The sequence below is a fragment of the Hoplias malabaricus genome, chromosome X2 (genome assembly GCF_029633855.1).
Source record: "Hoplias malabaricus isolate fHopMal1 chromosome X2, fHopMal1.hap1, whole genome shotgun sequence".
Classification (NCBI taxonomy): Eukaryota; Metazoa; Chordata; class Actinopteri; order Characiformes; family Erythrinidae; genus Hoplias; species Hoplias malabaricus.
Window position 1 is genome coordinate 8,894,980 of NC_089819.1, and position 21,204 is coordinate 8,916,183.

General features: G+C 38.2%; 1 protein-coding gene and 1 pseudogene across 2 annotated transcripts; both read left to right on the forward strand.

The window, feature by feature from the left end:
• The window catches only part of LOC136676576 (uncharacterized), a 310,723-nt pseudogene that overhangs the window by 149,592 nt on the left and 139,927 nt on the right, over positions 1-21,204 (forward strand).
• LOC136676741 (polyadenylate-binding protein-interacting protein 1-like) lies at positions 9,865-20,737 on the forward strand. 2 transcript variants are annotated; one of them, XM_066653944.1, is made up of 11 exons: positions 9,865-10,331; positions 11,932-12,089; positions 12,939-13,136; positions 14,059-14,171; positions 15,025-15,136; positions 15,438-15,563; positions 15,768-15,874; positions 16,357-16,474; positions 17,823-17,877; positions 17,951-18,029; positions 19,922-20,737. In XM_066653944.1, exons 1-11 carry the CDS (start codon positions 10,145-10,147, stop codon positions 20,010-20,012), a joined length of 1,344 nt encoding a protein of 447 aa, XP_066510041.1. In that variant the 5' UTR covers positions 9,865-10,144; the 3' UTR covers positions 20,013-20,737. The 2 variants fall into 2 exon arrangements, with proteins under 2 accessions (XP_066510041.1, XP_066510042.1); XM_066653945.1 differs by lacking the exon at positions 9,865-10,331 and adding an exon at positions 10,901-10,958.

Below are 21,204 nucleotides of genomic sequence, written 5' to 3' on the forward strand. Positions count from 1 at the left end.
AGATACCTGTTTTTATTGAACTGTATTGAAGAAGCACTTTATAGCGGTAAAGTTAAATCTACCTTTTAACCTGTTGATAGGTGTTTCATGTCTCTTATTCATTTTTAGGCTGTACATTGTTTTCTTTTTTCCATTGAGGTTCTTGATTTTTGTTATAGTTGTCGATGATTGGTAGAATACTGTTATGAATTGTATGAATTCACTTTTCATTCACTTGTTCGTTCACTCCATTCAGTTAACTTGTTCCCCCAATAGCCACAACGGCTGATGTATTGGTTGGTTAGTGTGGTGTATTAAAGCAGCAGAAGGTGTTCAAATGCATGTCTATAAAGTATAGGCTACTGAGCAAGTACTTATTACCTATAATAATGAATTATAAACTACTTGCATATATATTTAAACCTCTGTGTTGTGAGTTCCTATTAAAAATTACAATTATTCACAAAGGATAGAGATGCAACTTATTTCATAACTGATCATTATTACTCCTTATGTGATTTTCTATTCAAGCACACCCAAGCTGATCCCACAAGTGTTCAGTGGGATTGAGGTCAGGACTGCTGGCAGGCCATTCCATCCCCTCCTCTCCCATATTCTTAGCAGTTCAAACAGCACTCTCAATACATCATACAAAACTCTTGGTATTCTGCACTGTAGTTGTGTTTTAAAGTCATTACACCTGTACGTTTCAAATTTGGGAACCTGCTCCGGTTTCCTCCCATGGTCCACAAACACACGTTGGTAGGTGGATTGGCCGTGAATGTGAGTGAATTTGTGAATGTGTGTGTTGCCCTGTGAAGGACTGGTGCCCCCTCCAGTGTGTGTTTCCACCTTGCGCCCAGTGATTACGGATAGGCTCCAGACCCACCGCGACCCTGAATTGGATAAGCAGTATCAGACAATGAATGAATGAATGAATGGAGAAGCTGATCTTTGTTCAGTATCCATCACAGCTTAACTGTACACGTTTTTGGCATATGGGCGTTGTCATGGCGGAAGGGCTTGTGTGAGCTAATGACCTCCAGGTCTATATTCTCTGTAGCTGTTAGCTCCCAGTAGGGTCTCCCATGTTGAACAGGTCAGGCGTGAAGATCCAAACAAACACAATCCAAGAAGTGCCTCTATTACAAATGGAAAAGGAATAGAGTGCATCCTGCCTGGGAGAGGGTTGCAGGGACATACCCCTGGAGCCAGGCATGAGGGTAGAGTCCAAAAGCGAATGCGTTGTGGCCAGAGCAGCCCACATAACCCAGCCAGGCTCAACCTAAAAAGGCAACATGGGCCCACCACCCACAAGATCCAAAGTAGGGGTGCCGTGCAATTGCCATTGGGCACAAATGAAGGGGCTCCTGGCATCATGGACCTTGGTAATAGAAATTGGTTCTTGACACATGCAATATAAGGTGGGAGCTGGTGCAGGAGTTTGAGACATACCAGCTAGATATAGTTGGGCACACCTCTATACTCTCTGGGCTCTGGAACCAAACTCCTTGATGGGTGTTCTTAGAGGATAGTAACTGGAGTTCTGGGGAGGATTCATGCACTGACTTATTTTGCTGGGGGTGGGCGATGACGGGGAAACATGGAGAGGACTAATTGGAAGCAATGTCTTGCCTGATTTTAACCCGAGAGGTGTGATGTTATTGGCCCAGTGATTCCGTGTATGCTCCAGTCCCACCGCAGCCCTGAACTGGATAAGCGGTTACAGAATTCGTTCATTCATTCATTATCTGTAACCGCTTACACACACACACACACACACACACACACACATTCACTCACACCAACTGACACTTTTTGAGTCGCCAATCCACCTACCAACGTGTGTTTTTGGACTGTGGGAGGAAACCGGAGCACCCGGAGGAAACCCACATGGACACAGGGAGAACACACCAACTCCTCACAGACTGTCACCCGAAGCGGGAATCGAACCCACAACCTCCAGGTCCCTGGAGCTGTGTGACTGCGACACTACTGAATACTTTACCACTGAGATGTGCAACTGGTGTGGTGTGCAATGGCTGTCTTTGACAGGGCTGATTTATTACAATCGATTGTGATGCTGTATTAAAACTTGACAGTATTTTTTTGTGTTTGTTTTGTAGATTATCCACCATGTGCCTGCAAAGAACCTGAAGCTGCTGTACCAATATGGTTGTTCATACTGACAGTGGTGCTGATGACATGTGTGATTCTGATATTAGTTGCACTGATTTTTCATTTGAGGAAAAGATAAGAAAATTATTTATTTATTTTTTTACATTAGAGCTGGACAAAATGGCTGAAATGTATCATGATACCTTTCTTAATTAGTTGATACCATTCCAATATAGATATGAACACTATTAAAGCCACAGAATAACTGCAAAGGAAGCCCACAGTGGATGTCTGTATCCTCAAACTTCTGAAAAATATATTTGCCATGTCTATGAAACATTCTTCGAAGTCATAATTCTACCACTGAAGAATTAATTTCACAGTGCATCACAATTTATAAAATGTAAATAAGGGCTTCAGAATTTATAAAATGTCATGCAGAACCTCTCTCTCTCTCTCTCTCTCTCTCTCATTGTAAATAATAAAGTGTTTATTTTTGTAAATATAATGTATATAATGTATATAATAAATTTTGTACACCTTATGGCACTTTACCACTGCATTGTACCTCCTCGACTTGGCTCGGCTTAACACAGCTTTTTTGCTTTTCCATTACGCAACATGAGTAGTGAGTAGGGACTACACCATGACAGGTAAACCTTGCAGAGCACTGATTGACCATACAATTGGTTTCATCCATGCATACGTTCAGCATAAACAAGCCATTTGTAAAATCTCCACACTAAAGTAGGGTTCACATATGTTTATACCCAACTCAAAAAAGGCACCTCAAAAAATTACACCATGGTCTTTTGAAGAGGTCCAAGGGTTTTGTAGTGGACAACCAACCAGGGACCAAAAAGCTGGCAGAGCCAAGCAGAGTCCAGTACAGTTACAGTAAGCACCATAAAGTGGAAAAGCACCATTAGACATCCAAGAACAGTGGGCCCCATTCACCAGCATCTTTCTAAGAATTTATGCATTGTTTATATTGCTTTTCAGATTTTATACAGGTTTCAAAATTAAATTGTTAACAATATTTTAGAGGGCGGCACGGTGGCGCAGCAGGTAGTGTCGCAGTCACACAGCTCCAGGGGCCTGGAGGTTGTGGGTTCGATTCCAGCTCCGGGTGACTGTCTGTGAGGAGTTGGTGTGTTCTCCCCGTGTCCGCGTGGGTTTCCTCCCACAGTCCAAAAACACACGTTGCAGGTGGATTGGCAACTCGAAAGTGTCCGTAGGTGTGAGTGTGTGAGTGAATGTGTGTGTGTCTGTGTTGCTCTGTGAAGGACTGGCATCCCCTCCAGGGTGTATTCCCGCCTTGCGCCCGATGATTCCAGGTAGGCTCTGGACCCCCCGCGACCCTAAATTGGATAAGCGGTTACAGATAATGGATGGACAATATTTTAACTGTCCATCAATGCCCATTTTATCAGCACCGTTGACCATATAGATGCATTTTGTATTTCCACAATCAAAGACATCTGTTGCACTGTGTAGTATAGCTCCCTTTCACCTTCAGTTCATTAGTGGTCATATTTCAAAATTTTTAATTTCCATTTAAAAGGGAAATTAACAGGCTTCCCAATGGTGTAAGATTTATTGCCAAGATGCATTGTTAAAACAAAGAAATAATCTACCAAACATAAATTTCCTTATTATATTGTATATATTACAAATATATATCAGAAGATGCAAAAATAGAATGCAATACTTTGGTGAATCACTAGTAATGAAAGCTCTCAGTGATCAAGAATTTATTCACCAAAATATTGTATTCTATTTTGCCTTTTTTAATATATATTTGTATATAAGCATTGGCTATTATTTATAATTACTTATAATATGATTTTTTTAAATTCAAGAAACATTGTTTTTGCTGCTGTTGGTATATGTTAACAATATGAATGATTTTGGCAAAAATTACAAAATTTGAGTTTTTGTAAGTTTCTAGCTGTGCAAGTCAGACCAAACATATGTTGAAGCATTTTAGTCCAGACCATGTTGGTTCAAGTTTAAAGGAAAGTTTGAAATATGAATGGACAGTGACATTTCCCCTTTTTTTAGGATCTAAACATGATTATATGATAATAAACACTGAATTCATTGACAAACTTAAGCAATCTTGGTATTTGTAAAAATACAGCAAAAAACAAGCCTCAAATCCAGAATATTTAGACATTTTCCCTTGTTTTCACTGAAAAACATGATTGTATTTTTTAAAACACAAATATTCATTTAGAATTTGATTCCTGCAACACACTCCATATAGAAAGCGGCCTGGCATTGTCTATCTTAAATCATCTTGACAGCAGCGTATATCTCTCTAAAAATGTAATGTTTAACTCCACATGAAGGGAAACTTCTCACATATGCAATTCACCCATGCCTTGGTCACTGATGTGATTTTGACTTTTGCACCTATTGCTGATAACAGTCTGGATGGTAATTTTTGTCATTAGCACAGAAAACACATTGCTGTTCTTTATGAAAACAACCTGAAACAGGGTCATTTGCATTATACATAGAGTTATGCAATAGTATATTGGGTGCATTTATTGTAATGATCTCTTAACCGTCGTGAAAGTGTATGTTTATTTTACACACACCTGTTCATGAAGCAATAAATTTTAGTATATGGTGTCAGCTGCTGTTTATTTTATGAATTCTGGTTAGATGTCTTATTTCTCATACATTTTTATTTGACTTATAATCCTGCCTTTTTGTGTAACATTCAAATGTTTATATCCTCCTGGTTCTTCACTTAATTTGTTTTATAATTTTATTTCATATTTTATTTAATGCCTATCTGAAATGAATATACCCATTCTTTATATGTAAAAGAGTACAGTATATGTCTGGCTCAAGAAATCAATATAAGTTGCTAAATGCAGTGAGAATGAGGAAGTCATGCCATGCTGGAATAAGCGAAAAATATGAGGACAATTATTATTTATTATTTAAACTATAGCTTACATTATTGCATATAAATATAGAGTTTTAGAATGTATGTCTTACAGACAGTTTATGACTAGAACAGAACTTTTCTCCAGTAATGGTGATAACTAATGCCAAACTGATTGGAGCAGGCTCTCACTAACTTTAGTGTATACGTATACCTGTTCATCAAAGCAAAAACATCTCCATTCTGGAAAAGACTTTGATTAATAAAAAAAATCCCATTGAAAACAGCTGGATCACTAGGTTCAGTTTACATATCAATCAATGGAAAAAGCACAGACCAAGAAATCCAAAAATAAGAAAAAACAATTAGATTTGCTTTTTCCTACATGTTCAAAATAATTGGGAATTCATAAGAACTTCACATAGAACTGTGATGAAGCTACACGTTGAAATCAGACAGCATCTGCTTAGGTTGATTAGGTTGAAATAATGCTATTTCAGAACTGACCTAAAGATTTTATTGAAATGTATTAAAATTGTATTATCTACATATTAATATTCACTGGTTAATTGTGTAAACACACAACAATTCTAAAAATAATGCCATGACACATACCACAGAATACATAACATTAACACAAAAATTAAACAGGGGGAAAGCAAGTAGAGTTTCAAAAGTACTGTCTGTGTTTGTGTGTGTGTCGCCCTGCAAAGAAGTGGCGCCCCCTCTAGATTGTGTTCCCACCTTGCGCCCATTGAAACCAGGTAGGCTCCGGACCCACCACGACCCTGAATTTGATAAGCTGAATTTATCTGTTACAGACAATGAAATTAAAAATGAAATATAAACAGTATATTTAAAGAAATTACATAAGAATGCATTCCAATATTGTTGTGTATGTTATTTGGTGCAAATATTAATACTTCTGATGGATTTAGGTCTTACGAATGTATTAAAGGTGACTAAATTAAGTGTAGCATCTCACACCTATAATGTATTCTTTCTACACTTTCTGACCTGTTGGGGTCAATTGAAGCACATGTTTACTCCAGTTATTGTTGCTTCAGACTGTTTAGGCTATTAGTAAACTCTGATGCTGACTGCTTTTATAACGTGACTCTATGTCACTATTTTGAATACATGTGGAATTCCTCTTTAAATTTTCTGATCTGTGTTTAAAGGATGAAGAGGAATCAGACACTTGATGATGATGACAACGATGATGAAGCAATGGAGGAAGAGCAGGAGGAAGTGGATCATAATTTCCTTCTGGAGTTGATGAAGGTTCTTCAGGGACAGAATGCTTTGGTATGAATGAATGAGTGGGTTATATTGAGTAGACTCAACCTTGCTTTCCCTTCATGTGAATGCTAATATGAGTCAGTGTGTATGTAAGTGCCGGAGGCCCATGTCAATAGTAGTAACTAAACAGAAGAAAGGAATATAATCATAATCATAATAATAATAATAATAAATTTTTATTCGAAAAAAGCACCTTTCAAGAGACCCAAGGACACTGTACAATAGGTAATAAAAGAAAAAATTAAAAGGGGAACACACACACATACATATATAGACACATACATAGGCTTAAACACATACACATCCATCCATCCATCCATCCATCCATCCAACAGTTCATCAGGAAAACTATTCCACAGCTTTGGATCCGCCACACAAAATGCTCTGTTTCCGATGGTGCTTAACTTAAAATGTGGGACCTCAAGCAAGGGGCAAGGTCATGCAAGGATTTGAACTTTATATGTTACTGCACTGGGAGCCAATGAAGACGATTTAGGACTGGAATAATATGCTCCCATGATCTTGTATGGGTCAGCACACTAGCAGCAGAAATCTGCACGTACTGCAGCCTGCTCAAAGCCTGAGTAGGGAGGCCATACAACAGAGCATTGCAGTAGTCGAGTCTGGAAGGTACAAACACATCAACTATTGTCTCAGCAGCAGTTAAAAGAGAGAAAAGGGCGAATCCTAGAAATATTTTTAATGTGGTAGATGGCTGTGTTGTTGATATGTTATTCAAATGATAATGTAGAATCAAAAATTATTCTCACCTTGAAAGATTTCTCACCTGTGTTGAGGTAGAGACAACAAAACCAGGGATACAAACAGCAGTGTCACTAAGCCTCCTGACTGTTGCAGGAGAAGCAATTATTATGGCCTCAGATTTTTTTATTATTTAGGCTCAGGAAGTTCTCCATCATCCAAGCCCTCACATCAGTTAAGCAGTTCAGCAAGGCACTAGGTGGCAAGCTATGAGAAGGGTTTGTACAAATGTATATCATCAGCAAAACAGTGAAACTGCAACCCAAAATGTCTAAAGATGTCACCAAGAGGAAGGATGGATGTACAAGATAAAAAGCAGGGTCCCAAGAACAGAGCCCTGGGGGACACCATGTGACAAGGAGCATGTGTCAGATCGATAACCTCCCATTGAAACAAACTGTTGCCTACCAGAAAGTTAAGATTGAAACCAAGCTAATGCAGTACCAGTTATGCCAAACATATTTTTGAGCTGAGTGAGTAAAAGCCTATGTCCAATAGGACAAGCAGACACCCTGAGGAGGTGTAATGGAGTTAAAGGAGCGAAACATCAGTATTACTAATGTATCGAAATACTTATAAAGGCTTACTTAAATGCCCATTCCACCCAGCTCAACCAGAAATATGGAACACAACTGTAGAATTGGAACATTTTGGCGCATCAGAACATTATGTTCACCTTGCTCCTTCTGCACTCACTGCCCATTCCCTCAGCTCCACAGTCCACAGGAGCACCTTGTAGTTTTTACGAACAAAAGCATGTTTTTTTTTAACATTTGAAATGAAGTGTGCACTTATTTGTCATTTTACAATGAACAAAATGTATCTTCCACATTTAACCCATCTATGGCCGTGAACACACACTGCACTATGGGCTGTGTACACACCCCCAGGGCAGCGGGCAGCCATCACCAGCACCTGGCAAGCAGTTGTGTGGGTTCTTGCTCAAGGGCAACTCAGCCATGGAGGGAGGGAGGACAGTGCTGTGCTGTCCTTTCACTCCCACCACCCCAAATTTTCCTGCCAGTCGTGGAAATTGAACTAACAACCTCTCAGTCCTAAGCCCTCTTCTCTAACCATTAGGACATGGCCGTCCAGTAAGTGTTGGTTTAACACTGCAATTTAGAATGTGCATAATAACTTTTAAACATTTGTTTACACGTGCATGAAAAAGTTAATTTATTTTAATAATTCAATTGAAAAAGTGAAGCTCGTATATATTCATTACAAACTATTTCAAGCATTTATTTCTTTTAATGTTGATGATTAAGGCTTATAGCCAATGAAAACCCAGAAGTCATTATCTCAGAAAATTAGAATAATGAACACAAAACACCTTCAAATGTTTCCTAAGCCTTTAAAATGGTCCCTTAGTCTGGTTCAGCAGGATACACAATCATGGGGAAGACAGCAGACCTGACAAATTTCCAGAAGGCAGTCACTGACACACTTGTGCTGTATCTAAGCATATTAATGGAAAGTTATGTGGAAGGAAAATGTGTGGTAGAAAAAGATGCACAAGCAATTGGAATAACTGCAGCCTTAAAAGTATTGTCAAGAAAAGGCCATTCAAAATTTGAGGGAGATTCACAAAGAGTGGACTGCTGCTGGATTCAGTGCTTCAAGAGCCACCACACACAGATGCATCCAGGACATGGGTTACAACTATCACATTCCATGTGTCAAGCCACTCATGACCCAGAGACAATGCCAGAAGTGTCTTACCTGGGCCAAACAGAGAAAAGGAGTTGGTTCACTGTGTTGTATCAAGTCCAAGGTCAGTGCAGCCGTCTACCAGGAAATTTTAGAGCACTTCATGCTTCTCTCTTTATGAAGATGCGGATTTCATTTTCCAGCAGGACTTGGCATATTATATTGGTCTAATATAATATTCTAATATTCTGAGATAATACTTGGGTTTTCATTGGCTGTAAGCCATAATCATGATAATGACAGTGGCAGGTAGTGTCGCAGTCACACAGCTCCAGGATCCTGAGGTTGTAGGTTCAAGTCCTGCTCCAGGTGACTATCTATGAGGAGTTTGGTGTGTTCTCCATTTGTCCGTGTGGGTTTCCTCCCACGGTCCAAATACCCACACGTTGGTAGGTGGATTGGCGACTCAAATGTGTTCATAGGTGTGAGTGAATGTGTGTGTTGCCCTGCAAAGGTCCCCCGCCCTGCATAGGCGCCCCTTCAAGCGTGTTTTCCCGCCTTGCACCCGGTGATTCCTAGTGGGCTCCAGAACCATTGCGACCCTGAACTGGATAAGCGGTCACAGACTATGAATGAATATTTGTAATGAATCTATATAATATATGACTTTCACTCTTTTAATTGAATTACTGAAATAAATTACATTTTTGATAATTTTCTAATTTATTGAGACAAACCAGATTGTTTGCTTTTTCAGTTCCATCTTAAAAGACTGAACTCACTGTAGTGGTTTCAACTTCAAATGGCTGAATTTGTTGCATTGGGTCCCAAATCATACCTGCCTGCTTTACCATCTATACTACTATGTATGTGCCTTTCAGAAATTTTTAGACTATATATATATATATTCTCCCTTTATACAACTAGGAAACTATAACTTTTATGTAAAATTATCTTTAATGATGTCCATTTTCACGATTATGGTAACACACACACACAATGATAGAAACAAAGAAGAACGAAAGAGGAAGAAGATCGCTGTAATTGCGAAACATTAGTTTTTGGTCTGGGCTTATGGTGCTCTAGAGCGACATCCATTGGTTGGAGGACACAGTGTCGCTTGGCAGTATTTCTTTCATTAGAGGGCGTTATTCCACCATCTTTCTCAGGGAGAGAGAGGAAGCATTGAGTGTGTATATCAGAGCTAGTGTGTACTACGGATTCACGTTACAGTGAACAGAAATAACCAGTACACAGTAAATATGAGCCTACGTCTCTGACTGTGAGCTCGGCACAGTTAAGTCTTCACTGCTGGAGGCGTGGAGGACTCATACCCTGAGATCGGAACCACCCTAACCGGTTAATCGGACTGGAGAATCCAGCGGATGACAGTGTGAGTTGTGTCCGTCTGTTCTCGCCCTTAGCTCGGCCATGGAGGAGAGCTTTGACCGCGCTCCCGGAGCGGGGAGGGTCCGGGGCCATGGAGACACACACAGCGGCCCAAAAGCAGACACATACCCCGGGGCTTCTGTCTTCAAACAGAGAGAACCTCTGAGACAGCCTAGAACCTCACCTCCCACCACGGAGAACAGCACAAGCTCAGCTGAGCTGGGGACAGGTAACGTTAACACTCAGGCACTGGGAAATTCATAAAAGGGACAGTAACGTTAGCTGTTAGCACAGGTAAAGTCAATACGGAGGTAAATCTGTGAAACAATACATTTAGGAGGCACCCGTAAAGTTGGAGTTAGGTTAACACGAGAGATATCAGTAACGTGGGTAAGATGGAACCAGTTAAATCAAGGCAGATTTGAATATATATTGGAGCTGGTTAAACTGGAGGAGGGTAAGATTAAGTAGAGAAACAGGTGAGTTGAAAACAGTTTAAGATGAAATCATTATACATGTAAATTGGAGACTGACAGGTTGAACATAACAAAGGGAAACAAGTAAAATACAAGAAAGTTATGTTAGAGGCACGGATAATCTAAGGGTAGGAAAATTTAAGCACAATTAGTCTCTGAGGCAGACCATGTAGAGGCATAAACTGGAGGCAAGTGAAACAGATAGAGTTTTGCTTAGAGGAACATAAGAAAGGAACCACGGAATAATAAGTCAAGTGGATACACAGTTAAACTAGGGGCTGATATTAAATTGGAGACATGCCAAAGGGAAAAGAACGAAATCAAAGTTAAACATGAGATGGGTCAGGTTAAATCTCAGGAAAGTTGGAGGCATGTAAAGGGTAAGGACAGGCGAAGTGGAGACAGAATTAAGCTGGATTTGGTAAAAGTGGACGCACTGGTAAACGTACATGTGCAATTAAGCTTGGCTTCATGCCACATTAAATTTCATGCTCCTGGTATGATACGGAATATGTTTTACATTATTACAACTAGTATCACACAATAACAACAGGGATAATTTAGTTAAGTATATGCCCATCTTCAATGACCAAATTTACCATACGAGGGCCTGTAACACCGGGTTATCTTATCTCTCCTGTATACAAAGCTGGCATTCTATTTTAATATTTCCTTGCTCTATTACGCATTTTCTGCTTGCTCATTTCCATTAAATAAAATGGCTAATAAAGTTTAATTCTGTTCATTTCTGAGTAGTTTTTTTGTACTGTAGAGTAGGCCTCTATCTGTCATAACATGGCTAATGCTAACAGCTAGTTACTCAGGTAAACAGAAGCTAACGACGTTAGTTCGGCCTGTAAGATGATTTCGCCTAAAATACGATGCTGAATGCATTAGTTTAAGCTCGATGATGTAGTTGTGTAGGTGTTTAAATTAATATATTTCGGTAGAGTTTAGCATGCCATCTGTAGACAGCAGTGTTAAATTGGTCCCGTTATAAGTAATTTCAGACTGTTTTTAGACTGTCGTAGCTACATTTAGTGTCAATTTATAGTAGTTAAATATATATCATCGTAATCTGTATAACGTATATCAACTACTCGTTGTTCAAACTTCTTTTATTTGGTTTCCGTTGGGTTTATTCTAATTATTTTAACAGCGGTGGTACTGCAGTTAATGTAACATTTAAGGTGGAATGGAGAATTCGAATAAGCAACCAGCTTCAAATTACATCTTTAACTAAGACATTTATAAATAAAATAGGTTACTTAGATTTTAAGATTTATAGAATAATAATAACAACAACAGCAACATTGTAAATAGATGAAAGATATGTTTGTTTGTGTTTCACAGACATCAATTCTTCAAAACCCTTAAATTCAGTTCAGAATACCAGCAGTATAAGCAGCACACCCGCCTTAAAAACACAACCTGCTGAAGCTCTGCTGCAGAGCTCCAAGCTTTCTGCCAATGCTCCCGAATTTTTCCCCTCCACCTACCCACCATACCAGGTGAGAAATGTACTAAGATTTATTGTGGTCTTTTTAAACTAAGTTTTTAGAGCCAAGAAATGCCCGTGTTCATTTACTTGAGGTGATGGATTTCAGTGTGTATTTTAATATTATTTTATGTAATTATATATGTTTTGTTTCTGTCTGAAGACAATCCAAGTCTTGTTTACATTGTGTCAAAAATTCATGACATAGGTCAGAGAGAAATATTAAGCTCTACAAAGCAATGGTTTTGCATATTTGTTTCATTGTGATGATGAGAATTTTATTGGCTTTATCAAGATGACATGTATTATTTGTTTAATTATCACAACGTAACATTTTTACTAATTATTTTTATTTTATTACAAAATAACAAACATTGTTTTATCAAGATCATTTTTAAATTTTCATTTTAATGACAAAAAAAATATCTTTATAATATCTTTATAATAATAAGATATTATTATATTCACAACATAACAGTATTTTTTGTCATTAATATTTTGAATTAATTATTGTAATAAAGCAACATTTATGTCCTGGCACTGTAATAAATAACATTTTTATCATGATGATATTTAGAAAAAATATTATGCAAATCCATGGCATTTTAGGATTTTGCAAAATGGCATGACTTAGAATCTGGACTTCTTGCATTCACTTACATAAAAAATTAAGTAAGTTTTTCCTTCTCCTGTAAAGGAATGCTTTTGTAGACCATGTAATCTCCCTATGAGAATTTTTTCAGAGTAGAGTGTAAGACTTCTCTGTTTATTGATACAGTACTAACCCACCTGAATATTGAACTGTTGTTTGTGTTTGATGTAAATTCTCTCTCTCTTTTTTTTTTTTTTTTTTTTTTTAAAGGAGGCTGTTTACGAGGATGGCTCTGATGGATATTATGCCGAAGCCTCTCTGGCTGATTTAGTTCATGAGTTCTTAAGTCATCTGAACTCATCTCCAGGGTCCTTTGAGTTTGATATTGAGCAGATTACAGACACGCTGAATGAGTGGGTGACCACAGAGGAGACTCTACGGGAGCTGGTTGAACTCATTGTCACACAGGTAACACAGACACACACACACACACACACACCCCTGTCCATTCTCTCAGCTTCACTGACCATACAGGAGCACATTGTAGCTATATAATTACAGACTGTAGTCCACCTTATCCCTGTTTCACCCTGCTCTTTAATTGTCAGGACCATCACAAAGCAGGAATGATTTGGTGGTGGATCAACCTCAACTCTGCAGTGACATTGACGTGGTGGTGATGTGTTAGTGTGAGTTGTGGTTGTACAAGTGGATCAGACACAGCACGGCCACTAGATTATTTAAAGCCCTCAGTGTCAATCCTGTGTCCACTAATGAAGGACTAGAAGATGACCAACAAAAACTGTGCAGCAACAGATGAGCTACTATCTCTGACTTTACATTTACAAGATTGACCAACGAGGTAGGTGCATCTAATAAAGTGGACAGTAAGTGGACACAGTGTTTAAAAACTTGAGCAGTACCGTTGTCTGATCCACTCGTACCAGCCCCAACACACCACCACCACATCAATGTCACTGCAGCATTGAGAATGATCCACCACCCAAATCATACGCTATATTTACAAAAGTATTTGCTCTTCTGCTTTCGAAAGCATAGGAATTTAAGAGGTATTCCATTCTTAATCCATAGCATTTAAAATGATGTCAGCCCATCCTTTGCAGCTATAACAGCTTCAAATCTTCTGTGAGGGCATTCCACAAGGTTTAGGAGTGGAATATGTGACCATTCTTCCAGAAGTGTATTTGCACTGATGGTCAGACACGCATGTTGGAGGAGAAGGCCTGGCTGTATATTTTTTAATGCAAAAAAAAAAAAGAAAAAGTAATATAATATTCATGTGCTTTATACAGATTGTATTTCAAAGATCTTTTGGAAGCACACTGTTTTCTTCTGTTGTTTGTTTATTTGTTTGTTTGTTGCTCTGTAGTCCACTTCGATGCAAAATTTTGCGTACACTGGAGCGCGTCTGTGTAATCATCTCTCCCACCATCTCTCCCTGAGCCCAGTCAGCGGGAACTTCAGACAACTTCTGCTCCAACGGTGAGCTTCTAAGATATAATAATAATATTAATTATTATTATTACTGTTATCAGTTAAATAATCGGTTAAAATTTCAACTATTATTTTAAAGGTTCAACTTGATACATTCGCCCTCACTTAACATTTTATAGTAATGATGATAACAAAAATAATATTAACAATATTAATAATCACAATTTAAAATAACAGATTCTCTTAAATAACCATCTGCTGCTTAAACAAAACCTTTATCTATTGCACCTTACAGTTTTTAATCCTGTTACAGATGTAGGTTAATGTTGTTAGGGGTGTTGCTCAAGTGAGCAGAGTAGAGTGGTTGCCCAAGAAGTGAATTGAAGCCCAGTGTTTTCTCTTGGAAAGCAGCAGTGTTACCCACTTGCTGTTACACATCTCATGTCAGCAGAAAATAATCAGACGTTTAAGTGTCAACACATCAGTATTGTATGTCCATTTATAAAAATATAAATAACATATTTCATCAATAACATCATTAGGTGTTATCTAAAGGCTCCGGGTCTGTGTTCAGGTTGCAGGTCATTACTTTGGTCAGAGGTTTAAAATAAAGGTTGCGATAAGAAGGGCGAAGTTCTAAAAGCTTGTAATCTCAGGGTTTCGTATTCCACTGCTCTAAAATTGCCCTTTCATTATATTGTTTATTCACAGCTTTCCACAGACGATCTGAAACCTGTGTAGAGTTATACAAATAATGTTTATAATCATATTCACATATGCTATACATGAATATACTTAAAATTCTTTTTTTTTTCCCTTTCATTACATGGATCATCTGTTAATTCTTACTACATCTGTGTGTGTAAGTATGTACATGTAAATTAAATGTGTGTGTGTTTAGGTGTCATACCGTATTTGCACAAAGACAGCAGGCTGTCCTTGGTGATGATGAAACTCAGCGGAAGTTTCATTCCTATATTCTGTTCCTGGGAGAACTCTATCTCAACCTGGAGGTACACACACTCTTACACACACGCAGACATCATGCACATGACAGACATGTATCATTGCTCTCAAAAGATTGTTTCCTGTTTTGTCATTTGTTTCTTTGCATATTGTAATGTTTACATTATAGAATAATTTCAGGGTGAAGAAATTAGTGTACAATATCCTGGCATAAAATTTTAACACAATTTACACTGAAAGTAACAAATGTAGTTAAAGCATTGGATTTTTTTTGTTGGTTTTAAATCTTATATTATTGTTCTGATTATTGGTTTTAGATGTGATGTTGAACTGAAGTGTTTTATTCAGGTGAAGAGTGCGAAAGGTCCCCCAAGTCGAGCGGAGGTCCTGTTGGGGGCACTGAAGGACTTGTTGGACACTCTGTTCTCCCTCCCAACAGACTCAAACCTTATCTGTGCTGTCAAATTGCTTAAGGTAAACAGCTACGTTTATAATGATTATATAATTTTATTTACTCTTTATAATATAATAATTAAATGGTAGGTTTGAATGAGTTGGGGGAAATATGTTGTATCTGTATGTGTATTATTTTTTTTCCCTACCCAATGTTCTCCATCTTGAGAAACAAGATTTCTTCACACCTGTATAAATCATAGTTATGTCTGTGTGTGTACTTAGTTAACAGGTTCTATTGTGGAGGACACATGGAAGAAGAGTGGAAAGTCCCACATGGATGAGATCATCCAGAGAATTGAGAACATTGTGCTGGATGCTCAGTGCAGCAGGTTTTCCACTAGTTTATTCATTTACAGCTTTATTTACTTTATTCTCCTATATTTCATCTTAGTTTATTACCATTAGAAAGGATATACAAGGATAATTCAGGCCCCTAACTTATTCTAAATATAATCCATCAGCTGAGATTTGTCGAATTAGTTGTTTAAATGTTACACTTCATTTACGAGATGTAGCTAACAAGTAATGCGATGTTCTTGAACAGTGATGGAAAGATTGATCAGCTATAAGTAAAAACATTTTTTTTTTATTTGAGAAAAGATTAATGATCCAAACTGCATGATCCAGTTTAAATGGTGTGCCCTTACTCTGACCCAAACAATGCTAAGTTTATAATCATAATTTAAAGTAATGATATTAACTATGCTGACCTAAAGCAACACTGTGAAAGCATCATGCCTAACAAATTCTAGTACTGTATGTTGCTGATACAGGACTATGTTTTGCTGAGTCTTTGTTTTGTGTGCGTCAGGGATGTGAAGCAGATGCTGATGCGTTTGGTGGAGCTGAGATCTAGTAACTGGGGCCGAGTTCATGCTGCAGCTCAGTTCACCGATGCTACACCAGACAGTGACCCCAACTACTACATGGTACAGTTAAAGGAGCTGTCATTTGTACTACTATGTAGCAAACCAATAATTATAAATGATTTTTTAAGGAATTATTTAGTTTTTGTTAGCTCACGTGAGATGAAGACTCAATTCTTTGTAATCACTGAATGAACCAGTTTATGCTCCGTAGTGTGGAGATGGCCATGTTTAGTACACATTCAGAACACTAGGTGTCAGTATAATGACTGTTGTATTATATGAAAAAATAACCGCTCACTGGAGAAAAACGACTGACTGCTCCTTAAACCTTGCGTAAACTACAAACTTTTAAAGTCAGGGCTGATAATAAAAACACACAGTATCAATATTGTAGTGTTACACCAGAAACTGGAAAAATGCTACATGACTGGAATTAATACACTATTTGACCACAAGCACATGAGTTGTGTTTCCTAGGACGCAGAGATAAACAAATACCTACAACAGCTTGCTACGGATATAGTTTACACTGCTATTTGTCTGGATCCTAAAAGGGAAAAAAAATTTTGGGTTGTGGGTGATAGGACTGGGTCAGCATGGTCTCTACACACAGCAGATGGAGCTGGACATTAGAGGAATAGCACATAGTTGAGGCTATGATCCACCTTAAATGGTTAATTTCTGTTACATGTTATACTGGTTATTTGGGGGACATGTGCATTTGGCACTATGTAATGTTTTGTAGTTTTCCATAGTTTTAACGTTTACTCCATCCTGCACTGTAAGAGCCCCACTGCACGTGTCTGTGAATACATTCTGTGCTGTTTTCAATGGCAAATTTTAGTCGGTGAAGAGTTTACACTGTGTTTATGTCCAAAGTTGGATCGAAAAAATTAAAAATCTTTTATATGCTGTGACAGGAACCTGATTTGGAGGCAATAAATCAGAGTTGGAGCGCCTTGCACAATATATGACTGCTGTCTATATATGAGTCTGCAGTCTAGAGCCAACTAGCTCAGACTCAGCCCAGCTGGAATTTGGGGTTTAAAATCGGACTAAAATGATGGTTGGAAATGAAATGTGATTTAGGCGTAGAGCAACACCTGTGCAGCTGCAGGAGAAACTCCATAACAATTCCTGATCCTTTTTTACATGCCCTGAATCTGACTTTACACACAGTTTTTCCTAAGGTGCTAGGAGGATAATGACTAGGACGAATGTTGCAAGTGGTCGGGTTCACACATACAGCTCCTCTGGGTAAAGTCTGAAACATTTCTGGATCACTACTGACCTTAAAACAACAACAACCACCTCCAACTAGTCATCACTTATCCCTTTCCAAGGACAAATGTAAAAAATACTGTGCTCTGTTTTATTTATTTGATCTCTTTTTCTCTCTCTCTGACAGAATGAGCCCACCTTCTACACTGCAGATGGCACTCCTTTCACAGCTGCAGATCCAGGTGTGTGTTGGTCTTTTGTGTGCTTCCATGTCTTTTGTGTTTTTTATTTTAACTCATTTCTGTTATTCTTCAGATTACTCAGAGAAATATCAGGAGATTTTGGAGCGTGAGGATTATTTTCCTGATTTGTACGAGGAAAACGGAAATGAAGAGTAAGTTCATAACAACATAATATGTTTTCTGACACTATCATACACTTGGCTCTAAATATTAGTATGACTTAAATGGGACATAATATAGCACAGGCTAGAGTCTGGAGTCTTAATGAAATGTCTGTGACACTTTCATCAGAATACCACTAGGATCAAACATCACAGCACCTTTTTTATCCTGTCTACAGAGCAATATTCAGGTTTCAGAGCCTGCTGAGAATCCAAATGGCCAGCAATGAGATGCGAACAGCAAAAGACTTTTTTAGCCAGTTCGCTAAAAGACATAAAAGTAATCTTTATTGAATCTTAAAGGCAATGCATACAATTGTGGGGAAATGCTGTTCTCTCTCTTGTTTGCATTCAGAAGCTCCATGTCTCGTGCAACGCTTATTTGTGGCTGAATGTGAACTGTACGTTTAATTATCACAGTAGCTAGAGTTGTTTAGTTTTGTAGCTCTTACCATCTGTTTACTTTCACACAGTTAGGACTATCCTTATCCCAGTTCATGCTTTTCAACGTTTGGAGGTCTATTTGTTGTCTAAAACCCTTGAGATGGTGTTTTTCTGCTGTGAGCAGAGAGAGAATGCCTAGCATCCTGGACCGAGACACTTTGTTTTACGCATTTGCAGTTAGTAAACACATTAGACCATTTTCATACACACAAACTGAATGGAGAGCTAGCAAATGGTAAAGAAGAAAAAAATCGTTCCCTGAAATGTTTTTAAAGTGTTTTTTTTTTTTATTAAAATTCTGCAGACAACGTTAGGAAGCTTAGAAATCTGATTTTTATTATTATTATTTTTAATTAACTTTAGTTGTTTGGCTGAATGTGTCCTAAATTTCCCAAACATTTCATTTTCAGCTCATCGCCACACGATTAAACTGTGAACTCTTTGACCTGGCTGGTCTTTTACTCCTCTCCCTATTCTCCTTATCTTTTCTCTTGTTCTCTTTTTTTTCTCTCCCTCTCTCTCTGATTGTTCTCTTCACAGTGGGGCCTGTACGTGAGTGTGTTTGTGTTGAGTCAGCTGTTGGGGGGAAAAAGCCTGGGGTTTAGGGTGGATTCAATAAAACAAATCTATTCATAAAACACAGGCCTGTTCTGAAATGAGCAGTGAACAGCAGGGGGCGCTCTCCAGTGAACAGAATAGCGACCAGCAGGGGGCGGCTGCTCGTTGGGGTTGTAGCTTAAATTCACTCTCAGTTCCCCATTATCAACAACTACATATCTCTGCAAGCTGAAGACTCAGCAAGTGGAACAGATGTATGCAAAAAATAGGCAGATATCAAAAAGTGAAAGAGTTAGTATTAGGGATAGGTTTAGTATTAGGCTGTAGGTCCCACTTGGAGGTCTGGCCTGCAGAGATACCCTTCAACATCTACATGATAAAAGCACAATAACGAGCAACATTACTGTAAATAAACAAGAAAATGCAACATAGTACATTTTTATTGATTTTAACAAGAAATGTTGCACCATAGCTTTAAATTTGTGAATTTATATGGGTGGTAGCACAGGTAGTGTTGCAGTCACACAGCTCCAGGGACCTGGAGGTTGTGGATTTGAGTCCTGCTCCAGGTAACTGTCTGTGAGGAGTTTGGTGTGTTCTCCCCGTGTCTATGTGGGTTTCCTCCGGTTTCCTCCCATGGTCAAAAAACACGTTGGTAGGTGGATTGGTGACTCAAAAGTGTGAATATGTGTGTTGCCCTGTGAAAGACTGGCGCCCCCTGCAGGGTGTATTCCCGCCTTGCACCCAATGATTCCAGATTAAGATTCAGTATGTTTTATGCTTTATTTTAATTTCTTTACAGACTAGTGGTCAGATGGTTGATTTTTATAATCTTCTTTCTTAAATATGTGCTAAAATGTTGATTATCTGTGTGTGTGCAGGCTGTATGCTGAAGAGGATGAAATGGATCCAGAGATTGAAGAGGCTTTTGAGAAGTTCTGTCTGGAGTCTGAGATCAGACAGAAACCATAAATACAGAGACACTGAACTCTCCAGACTGCACACAGAGAGAGAAACGCAGATATTATTGATTTTACTTTAGATTGTTGCAGTATGTGAACTGCAGCCATCATGCTACAGAGATTTTCAGGCTGGAGTTTTTTGTTGTTCACTCTTAGGATGCTCGATGTTTATCGACCTCTGGAGAGCTGCACAGTTCCTGGTTTGATTTTATTAATCTCTGGTTTGTTTTATTTGTCTCCCTTTTCTCATTTTGTTTACTGATCAGAAGGTTTGCTGTGGTTCTTATTTCTTCAGCCTGAGGAGCAGAGCAACTTGCCAATAGATTGTAAACTAATCACTTACCAAGTTATAAATAAGTCTGAGCATGAGGTGAAGACCAGAGGAATAATCATACAAAGTAAAATCGAGAAAAAGTATCTCTTTAAATATCAGAGTGCACCAAAACGTTATGAAGAACTTTTAAGTTTTTTTTTCTGTTTTGTCGAAGGAGGAGGAGCTTCCTTCTTCAGGTTCACTTTGAACCTTTTTAAGAGTTTTACGGATTTAATGCGCTTCCCGAAGCCTCTGACTCCGGCTTGGTTTCTGGATCCAGAATAAAATTCTTTTGTTTTAATCTGAGATTCAGGACCAGTGAGACATTTAGCACTGTTCACACTGTCTCCATCCAGAGTAAACATTTATTTTATTATAGTATTGTAAATATTGTTATTTTCAGCATTGTTTGCCTGCAATAAATCTTTATAACATGACTGCTGTCTCTGCTTTGAAGCTTTAATACTCCATATGTGACATTACATTTATAGATTATCCTTTCTGATAATATTTGCAGTTTGTGTTAGTGACCAAAATGCAGTTTAGAAAGAAAAGTTCAAATAGAAATCAAAAGATATTGTATATTAATTATATACATTTATATAGATGAATAAAGGTGAAATTCCGTTCGTGTTGCAATTTAATCTGAAAATAGATTTTACATGTTGAGGAAAGGATAAAGAGATGTTGAAATTAAGACTCATTCTGAAGAATTCAGGTTCAATATATACACTGAATAATAACTGGATTAGGAACATGTATCTCCACTCATTGTCCACTTTATCATCTCCCCTGACAATACAGGAGCACTTTGAACTTCTACAGTTACAGACTAGTTCATCTGTTGCACTGCATACTTTCTTATCCCCATTTCACCCTGCTCTTCAAT

Bases quoted from the DNA above. Each gene is read 5' to 3' on its own strand.
- LOC136676741 (XM_066653944.1), top strand. From the start codon at position 10,145: ATGGAGGAGAGCTTTGACCGCGCTCCCGGAGCGGGGAGGGTCCGGGGC. The intron at 13,137-14,058 runs GTAACACAGACA...GTTGCTCTGTAG, and splicing joins TTGAACTCATTGTCACACAG to TCCACTTCGATGCAAAATTT. The intron at 18,030-19,921 runs GTAAGTTCATAA...GTGTGTGTGCAG, and splicing joins GAGGAAAACGGAAATGAAGA to GCTGTATGCTGAAGAGGATG.